Source organism: Sylvia atricapilla, chromosome 19 (assembly GCF_009819655.1).
Source record: "Sylvia atricapilla isolate bSylAtr1 chromosome 19, bSylAtr1.pri, whole genome shotgun sequence".
Classification (NCBI taxonomy): Eukaryota; Metazoa; Chordata; class Aves; order Passeriformes; family Sylviidae; genus Sylvia; species Sylvia atricapilla.
Genome location: NC_089158.1, coordinates 5,494,389 through 5,503,525, shown reverse-complemented (window position 1 = coordinate 5,503,525; position 9,137 = coordinate 5,494,389). Strand labels below are relative to the sequence as shown.

General features: G+C 48.2%; 2 protein-coding genes across 3 annotated transcripts; one reads left to right on the top strand and one right to left on the bottom strand.

The window, feature by feature from the left end:
- The first annotated feature begins 85 nt into the window (after positions 1-85).
- On the top strand, positions 86-5,679 carry SWI5 (SWI5 homologous recombination repair protein). 2 transcript variants are annotated; one of them, XM_066332657.1, is made up of 5 exons: positions 86-316; positions 411-459; positions 887-1,008; positions 1,958-2,052; positions 5,560-5,679. In XM_066332657.1, exons 1-5 carry the CDS (start codon positions 96-98, stop codon positions 5,595-5,597), a joined length of 525 nt encoding a protein of 174 aa, XP_066188754.1. In that variant the 5' UTR covers positions 86-95; the 3' UTR covers positions 5,598-5,679. The 2 variants fall into 2 exon arrangements, with proteins under 2 accessions (XP_066188754.1, XP_066188753.1); XM_066332656.1 differs by lacking the exon at positions 5,560-5,679 and adding an exon at positions 2,318-2,917.
- Positions 4,513-9,106, bottom strand: TRUB2 (TruB pseudouridine synthase family member 2). The gene is made up of 8 exons (XM_066332655.1): positions 8,997-9,106; positions 8,681-8,809; positions 8,509-8,583; positions 7,952-8,013; positions 7,576-7,657; positions 6,971-7,043; positions 6,324-6,460; positions 4,513-5,714 (listed from the first exon to the last, which is right to left on the bottom strand). The coding sequence occupies exons 1-8, from the start codon at positions 9,094-9,096 to the stop codon at positions 5,434-5,436; spliced, it is 939 nt and encodes a 312-aa protein (XP_066188752.1). The 5' UTR covers positions 9,097-9,106; the 3' UTR covers positions 4,513-5,433.
- Positions 9,107-9,137: the final 31 nt, after the last annotated feature.

The following is a 9,137-nucleotide window of genomic DNA, read 5'->3' as shown; positions in this document are numbered from 1 at the left end:
GGTGCGGCCATTGGGGGACAATTGTGTCCTGCCACACCAAATGTCACCTGCAGCCCCACCGCTGTCGGGGCGGACAGGAAACTACAACTCCCGGCATGTCCCTCGGCAGCGGGACTACAGCTCCCGGCGTGGCCCCGGAGGCACGACTACAGCTCCCGGCGTGCTCTGTGGCGGTGGGAAGGGAGGGCTGTAACTCTCCGGTGTGGCGGGAGCCCTCAGCCCGGAGCCCGGAGCCCGGAGCCCTGGCCGAGCGGGTCCCGCCGAGCGCGGGCCGCAGCCCGCCCCGCGAGCCGCCGCCGCGGGCCCTGCCCAGCAGGTAGGAGCCGGTTCCCCTCTGCCCTTCTCTCCTGGGTGGTGTCCCCGCCGAGGCGGCGGTCCCGGCCCCTGACGCGGCGCCCTCTGCTTTGCAGGGTCTCGGCCGGCGGCCGGCGGAGCGGCGCTGCGGGATTCAGGATCCCGGTGAGTCCTGCGTGGGGCTGCCCCGGAGCCCATCGCGTGTTCGCGGGGGCTCAGCCCGGCCCGCTGGGGAGTGTTTTACCCTGAGGGTGAAGGTGCTGGTTCCCTGGGTTAGTGCCGGCACCGCAGTTTGCACTGTGTCCCGCTGAGAGCTTCTCCTAAAAGACACGTTGTGATTTTTAATTATTTATTTTCACTTTACGCTGTAGCTCTCGAAAGTGCTGTAGAGTGTGATATGGAACAGGCTAACGTTATGTACGCTGATCCATATTTTAGTTGAATCCCCCCCTCCCTGCTCTGGGGATATTTTTTTTCCTTTTCTGTTTTCTCCTGTTTTATCCAGTGACACACACACTGTTTACGCATTAGTGCTCCAGCATTGTAGCTTATCCAGAGCCGAGTTCCTGCTACATGTCTTCGTGTTCTACAGATCCCATCTCCAAAGTCCCTCCAGCCTAATGGAGCCAGCAAAGAAGCCCTGCGGTGTGAAATCGAAGAGCTGAAACAGAAAGACCTTGCTCTAGACCAGGAAATTGCACAATTACAATCCGAGTATGTCCTTGGCAAGCTCAGTGTTCACTGTGGTGCCTTAATAATTTTTGTTTTTAAAACAAAATGTGTTCCAGGAATTGGAGCTGAGACTTGACCTTCTATGATGCCATTATTGGCATGGTGCAATGTTGGTTACAGTGTTGTTGTAAGTGATGGGACTTGTTAGAGACAAGAGGGAATTCTTTCCACTTTATGTGGTAAAGCAAAACAAGTTGTACTAGGAGCTTGCATAAGAGGATTTTTGCTTTAGCCTGGGTGTTCCTGTGGTAATTATGTGTTTACTGGGAAGAGATAATTTTAGCCATTTGTTATTTGTTGTGTAGGACTGATATTTCTAAGGTGAGTGTAGTGCATAGGATGGAAATGGTAGAACAAAGGCTGTTCCAAAACCCTTTTTCATTTATCCTCAAGGATAAACAGATCTTCTAGAGACAGAACAAGAGGAAATGACCTCAGGCTGTCCCAGGGGAATTTAAGGTTGGACATCAGGAGGAATTTCTTTGCTGAAAGGATGATTAAACATTGGAATGGGTTGGTCAGGAAGGTGATGGGAGTCATGGTCCCTGGAGGTGTTCAACAGATGACTGGATATGGCACTCGGTGCTCTGGCTTAGTTACTATGGTGGTGCTTGGCCAAAGGTTGGACTTGATGATCTTGGAGGTCTTTTCCAACCTAAATGATTCTATGATTCCTGATTTTTTTTCTGTATATAGATTAGAGATACATATCAACAGAATTCACCACAGCCTGCTCATTTCTCCTTGATTCTGAGAACTTGAGTGAATTGGCTTTCTTGAGCTTTTTTAGAGCTTTCATGTTTACAGCTTGCAGCAGCTGCGCTTTGCTGCAGTTTCTGCTTTTGAGGTACCAGGCTTGGTTATCTCCCACAGCAGCAGGAACCCCCAGTCCCTCTGTGTCATTTGTGACCTTTCTGGTGTTACTTTACAGGGGCTACAGCCTGGAGGAACTAGACAAGCACATCTCTCTGCTCCATGAGTACAATGAAATCAAAGATGCTGGGCAGATGCTCCTGGGTAAGCTAGGTAAGGAAGGAAAAGCTGTTGAAGACCTTTTTAGTCAGTATTTTCATAGAGACACAGAAAGAAGCTGCTACCATGGAGTCAAAGTTTGTGTGTTCACATTCTTCACTTTAAAAAAAGTGTTTGGGCAAGCAGGAGGCACAGCTGCAAAACCTTGGGTTTCTTCTCTATGGGATGTGCTATGGGATAATTAGGGGAGGAAAACACCACGTTTCTGACTCATCTGACCTTTGTTTAATGAAAGCAATGCTGTTCCTTTATTTCCTAGCTGTTATCCGAGGGGTCACTACGAAACAGCTCTATCCTGAGTATGACCTGGAGCTCAGTGACTAGTCCTGAACCTGGAGAGTGCCATGTCCTGCAAAAGTGACTGTCACTGGGCCATTACACACTGGTGTCATCCTGGTTTAGACAAGACAGAAGGTGGAAAAGGAACCTTGGAATAGGGATGTAGGATTTGAGATACTTTCATGTACTACCTGATCAACAGGATTTTTTTTCTTAATTTTTTTTTTTTTTTTGGAAAGTTGTAGTTCAGGTTGATACTGAGCCTCTTCCATGGAGCCTTTGATTCCCTGCAGTGTCCAGGGGCTGTTGGTTACTGAATGGATACAGGAAGTGAGGACATATAAAGGTGCAATGTGATAGCTGCTTTGAAAGGAAAACCCTCAGAAGAAGGGAGGGAAGAAGGAAGAAATTGTGGTGGTTTGAGGGTTTTATTTTGTTTTATCAACAAATCCAGAGAAGTCTGGGTGTTCTGCATTTTTGTACTTAACCTGCTCTGGTATCTGGAGATTTTGTATCATTTCTGTAGTAAATGGCAAAATGTTGTGTTGAACTGTCCTTTCTGAATAAAGCAACCTTCACACCTTAAAGTAATTCACTTTAAGAGCCTATAAAACATCGAATGAACCTGGGAACAAATTCTAAAACTATACTGAGACAACTATAACATGAGTTATTAATATGTTTTCTCCAGGAATGTGCAGGTGCAGAAACACTTTTCTCTGCTCTAAGTGCAGAGTCATGGTGGGAGTGAGCACTGTCCTGGACAGTGGATGATGTTGGGAGCACGAGAGTGTTTCAATGTCAGTGTTAGGGCTGAGGGTGACTGCACAGACTACATTTGGCTGCTTTGGGCAGTTGGAAGTGATGAAGTGCTCTGCTGACTGCAGACGTACTTTACCTTTTCCACTCAGGCTTGATGTCTTTCTGCCCATTTTTACTTTCTAGACAGTAAGTTTCCCTTGTGGTCTCCAAGTTAGGCCCATGCTGCAGCCTGCTTATTACTAAAAATCTGAATCAAATTAATTTGTCTTCATTCATTGTGATTGGAAGCCAGAAACCAGGCACAAGGCTGCTGCTGAGAACAGATAATTGGTTTTGCACTCCTGGCTCTGGATGTGGCACAGAAACATCACTAATAAGTGTCTTGTTTTGCCTCAAAAGCTGTGGGGAGTGGTCTCAAGCAGGGGGACAGAAAGAGCCTCTGCATTCCATGATTCATCCAAGTCAGTCTCTGTTGAAGTGCAGCTGTGCAGACTTTCCTGTGGCCAGACCAGAGTGGACTCTCAGGGGGATATTCACACCCCTCCCCACCACTTACCACTCTGCCAAGTGTGGAACACTTGTGTTTTGGAGTAGTTTTAAGGAGAGGGAAAACCTCACAAGGTGGCAAGAACTGGGAAATGCAAACTTTGTTACTAAAGTTACTTTTTTGGCTGGTATTTCCTGTGTAGAAGGACTGGCTCAGCCTGGAGTGTTCCAACCAAAATGTTCCTCTGTCAGTGACACACACAACTGGAAACTGTTTTTTGCAATAGGAAGTATATACGGAAATTCTTCAGTTTGTGTGAGATGTGAGCTGAAGGGATGAAGTATAGTCCATTAGCAAAGTTACTGAAGGTTGTTCAAGGAGTGAGGAGTCCCTGTTTTCTTCCCCACTGTGTAGGAACACTGGGGTTAAAACTTGCAGCTGTAGCTGTGCAAGTGTCCTGCTAGAAGCTGCAGGGATGGGTTTACACTTCAGGTAGCAATGGGCAGGTGTCCAGGGAAGGTCCCCTGATCCCAATCCCTTGTCCATGGAGGACAAGAACACCCACAGAACAACCCATGGACAGGGCCTGGTGTCCTTGGGGAATCCCTGCTGCTGGCACAGTGGCTCTGCCAGGTGGTGGCAGCTGCGTTCCACAACTGTTCTGGCTGCTCTGTGCAGCCCAGAGGAACCCAGAACTGAGAGATCCCAGGGACAAAGTTAAGGACTCCTGGGATGCTTCAGGACAGGACTCCATACTGCCACTGAGGTACTTCATCATGGCCCCTGTGACTGCCCCTCCAGACTTACTCTTGTACCTTTATGGCTGTCACCTGAAGGATGAAATATGCTGGCTTTTGTCCAAGTCCAGGAGAGGAACAGAACAAATCTTCTGCTTTCCATAAATAAATCTCCAAACTCACTAAATATATAACTGGAAAACTATACAGTGCAATAATGGCAAGTGTAATTCCAGATTCTTAACTTAAATTTAGAAAGTGTATTTCTGCAAAGTCAGACCCAGCTGTAATCAGCTAACAGAGACCAAATGGTATCACAGAGTTCACAGTTTCACCATAGGGCAGGAACTGCTGTCTGCAAGGAGCTGCTGCAGAGGATACCAGAGACCATTGAATACCCTTGGCTCCTCAGGAGAAAAATGGTAAAATAAAGTAGCACTTGCTGGGTTTTTTATGAGTCAATATACATGGATGAGTACTGAGCCAAGAACCAACCTTTTCCCCATTAGGTCACTTTCCATTTTATTTTTTGTGGCTCCTGTGCATTAGTCCCCATTATAAGCCACTTTTCATCACATGCCTACTCTGGATAAAACCATTTCCTTGCATTGCTTTGGGTAAGCTGTGTTTTCTCCTGCACATCCCTCATTTAGCCCAATTTTGAGCTCTCATGTGTCTGAGAGCAGGGCTAATGGAAAGAAAATACTCCAGGAGAACACAGAGAAAATAAAATCCATACAGTACATAAGTTAGGCTGCCAGTTGCAAGGAACAAATCTGTGCAGTCAAGGGAATACAGCTTTCTAAGACACTACTTCCTGCTGCTAAACAATTGGGAATGGGTTTTTATATCCCTTAGCAACCTAATGTTCTCAAAATCAACAGCATTTTTGGCACAGCTAACTCCTGTTAATGAACTTTGTGATGCTTTAAAAAAAAAGATACAGCCTGTCACTGAAAAAAAAAAAAAAAACTGATAAAAGTAATTTCAAGGAAAGGGTGGAAGTGAACTGCAATTAACCTCTTTCCTACTGCTGTCCATCACGTTGCTGGCACGTCCCTGCTGTATTGTGCTGCAGGGATTGCTCACGGACACTCCTGCAGACCGTGCTCAGCTGTGTCTCCATCCTTCACCCAGCTGATGAAGGAGACTGTTCTCCCCGTGTCCCAGTGTTTTCTCCAGCTCTGTCTCGACTTTGAGCTGACAGCTCTGAATTGCCTCCTGGATGCTCTGCAGGTTCCACTGGGTTCTCGGGAGAGCATCGTCCACCGTGAAAACTCCGTCGCGTATTCTCCGCACTTGTGTGCACACAGCAGATGATTTCAGCTCCAGACCAATCTCGTGAACCATCTTCCGGAGGTACTGCTGGGTCTCATGCAAGCAGTGGATTTCTAGGAGGACAGAGACTTTCCTTCAGAAGCAAAGCTTTGACACAAACTCTGATATCTGTAAATCCAGATATCACTCGCAGTTACATTGAAAGAACTGGTTTGGCAGAAGGCACTAAGAGCAGGGTATGATTTTCTGGAATACTGCAGGGTGTTCCACATCCTTCCAAAGTGAATACTTTAGAAAACAAAGCTATAGATATAGAAGAGTAATGCAGAAATTTAGGTATTTCAAAGGAGATAAAAAGGCACCTTTTTTTATAAGACAAATAATTTGTGAGGGAATTTGACTGGCTACAGGAAAACAAGCCACACTTTAAAACAAAAACAAAAACAACCCAGCACTGAAATGCATTACACTGAAACACTGAGCTAAGAAGAATTTTCCCCTAGGTATTCACAATGCAAATTTTCCAGCCTTGGGCTTTTCCAGCCTTGATCTGAACTGGCAAGGAAAAAGCTATGAGCTGGCTGGATTTACCAGAGAAGTTATAAGTTGACAAGAAATCCAACCCATTTTGCATTTAATAATGAGTAAGAAAATGAAGTTTACCAACTTCTTTGCCATAACATATACACAGAGTTCCCCAGTACATTCTGTGCCAGTCCTACCGAGCTGGAATTCTGGAAGTGCAAACTGAAGGCATCGGACTGCTGTGATTATTGGGGGGCTTTTTCCCATGGGGCGAATCAACCCTTTGACAGCTAGCTCATATGCCTCTTGTGTTTTCATATCAATGTTAGAATACCTAAGGAAAAAAAAAAAAAAAAAAAAAGGAAAAAAAAAAAAAAAAGAAAAAGAAAAAGAGAGCAGCAGAGACATTTAGAACTTCTTTCCAAAGAGATTCAAAATATGTCCAGCCCCAATAAAACAGAAATGCAATTTTTATCCTTAAAACTATCCAGTGAGGTTTTGCATATATTTTAGTGGTCTATGTACTGTCAGCAGTGTAGCACAGTTTGGGACAAAGGTACTTGGTCATATCTACAATTTATTTTTGTCAGCAGTCTGCTGACATTTTGTCTGCTAATATAACAGATTGGTCCTAAACCAGCAGATTGGAGATTCTGGGATACAAGAAGGACATTTAACTGCACCCTCTCACCAGAGCACAGAGCACACAGAGTGACTCCTCTCTGTCCCTTTCTAGGCACTCCAACCTCTACAGACTTCGATTATGGGAAACAAAATCCTCTCATTTGTTTTGAAGACCAGCAAATGGCAGTGGGATCAGCTCATTTCCCCGGTGGATACGCACATCAGCAGGGCTTTTTGGTTTGTCCCTTGAATGACAGCAAGAATCCGCTCCAGCTTCTCCCTTGTGATATGATCTGCAAATATTAAGGCAGAAACAAAGTCTCAATTATCCATCCAGAAACTGGAAAGTCTGAAAAGTGTCACTGAGGTATTGCTGTCCCTCGGGCAGGGAGTTACATCAAAAGGGGCTGATGAGAGCTGAGGGGTGGCCTTCACAGAGTCATTTCCCCTGGCTCTACACGCAGCAGCACAGAGCTGGACTGCAAAGGGAAGAGTTACTTGGCTTAACTGATTCCAAAATGTTGATGCTCCAGTTTTCTTATCATATGTTTTCATTCATTGAAATCTCCTAACTGCTATCTCCAAGTGTGATTCACAGGGAGATTTGGGTCCTGACCAACCCATTGTGACCAGCATTCACACTGGCTTTGTATATATTGTGGTTAGATTTGGAACAGGGGAACTACAACATCAACAAGCATTAGAAGACATGCAGGATGTGCTTTTGTCATTGTGCAATTCACCTGATTAAATGCTTTGCAGTTAATCTGCTGTTTGGTGTTCTGTTTAAAAAAAAAAATACACCATATCAGATCAGTTTCTTACCAAATGTTGTCTTCTCTACTAAATTCCCTGTTTCTGAGAAATCATCAGTGGCTTTACCAAAAAGCCCACCAACAGTATAAACCTGGAAGAAGGACAAAGAATGCAAGTTATCCAAAAAATGCTCCAAGCAATTGAGCAGCAATATTGCACCATGCAGCTACTAGAAGTGCAGGCTATGAGAGCTTTGCACAAGAAGACAGTAGCATCCTCTGCTCAAAAGGCTACAAGTGGATGCTCATGTGAAAGACCACACTCTGCACCCTGAAAAGCTCTCAAAAGCATTGGCAGGCTTGAGACTTGGTCTGGGGCACTGGGGCAGGATCAAGTGTGTGATGGCACTCTGGGTCTCCGTGGCTTGTTCAGAGCCAGCACTTACCCTGGTCAGGTGGCAGTTGTACCGGTCAGTGAGCAGCTTGTTCCCATGGCCAATGCCAAGCACTGAAACATAGAAAATGGGGAACTTGTTATACAGCCTCACAAAAAGTCACTGATGTGCACTTACACAGCGCTGAACACTCACACCACTCTTGCCCCCTGGACAAAGCCCTATCTCCTTAGGAATCATGTCTGAGCAGTGCAATCAGACCCCCAGATTACTGTCTGGCATGAAAACCATCGGGTTGTAACCAGAGCTCTTGGGTTTCCCCAGAACTTTCCACCTGGGCACTCAGGGCAAATGCTCAGCAGCGCCAGCCAGAGTGAAGCCAAGGCAGGTGGTGGAGCAGACATGGGGATTGGTGTCCCCCAGCAAAACCCAGTGTGCCAGCAGCTTGCTGCAACATTTCTTCTGTGTTTTGGCACTTGAACTCCCCGTGGGGCTGAGATCCAGGGGCTGCTGCAGCGTACCGGCCGTGCACCCACCCTTCCTCCCCGCATGGAAACCCATCACCTCGCAGGCAGCAGGACACGCTGCTGCTCCGGGACGAGACCCACCGAAGACTCCCGACGCCTTCACATCCAGCCGGTGACCTGCTCCAATCTTCAGCTTCTTGAACCGCGGGCCTCGGACTGCAACGGAGACAGTGATGGAGCCGGTCCGCGGCGCCCGCCCGGGGCTCCCACCGGTGCCCGGTTTCCCCCGGCCCAGGCCCCGCTGCGCCCTTACCGAGGGGGTGGTCGGCCAGCACCGGCAGCCGGGCAGCCACCAGCCCCACGGCCCCGCCGCCGCCCGGCGCCGAGGCCGGCAGGAAGCGGACTTGCTGCCGCGGGGCGCGTCCCGGCGCCGCGTTCAGCTCTGAAAGAGAAGCGAGGGGCGGGTTAGGGGCGGCCGGCGAACCCCGGGGACGGGACGGGCCGGGTCCCACCGTTAGCCACTGGGGATGGGATGGGATGGGATGGGATGGGATGGGATGGGATGGGGTGGGATGGGATGGGATGGGATGGGATGGGGTGGGCTAGGGGCTCCCGCCGCCCGCGCTCACCGCGCAGCAGCCGCGTCTCCACCGCCTCCCGGACGCGGCCCCACGCCACTCCCGCCGGCTTGTAGACGGCGAACACCCCGGCCAGCTCGGCCGCCGCCATGCCGGGCCCGCCCCGCGCCCGCCGCTTCCGGGGCAGCGCCG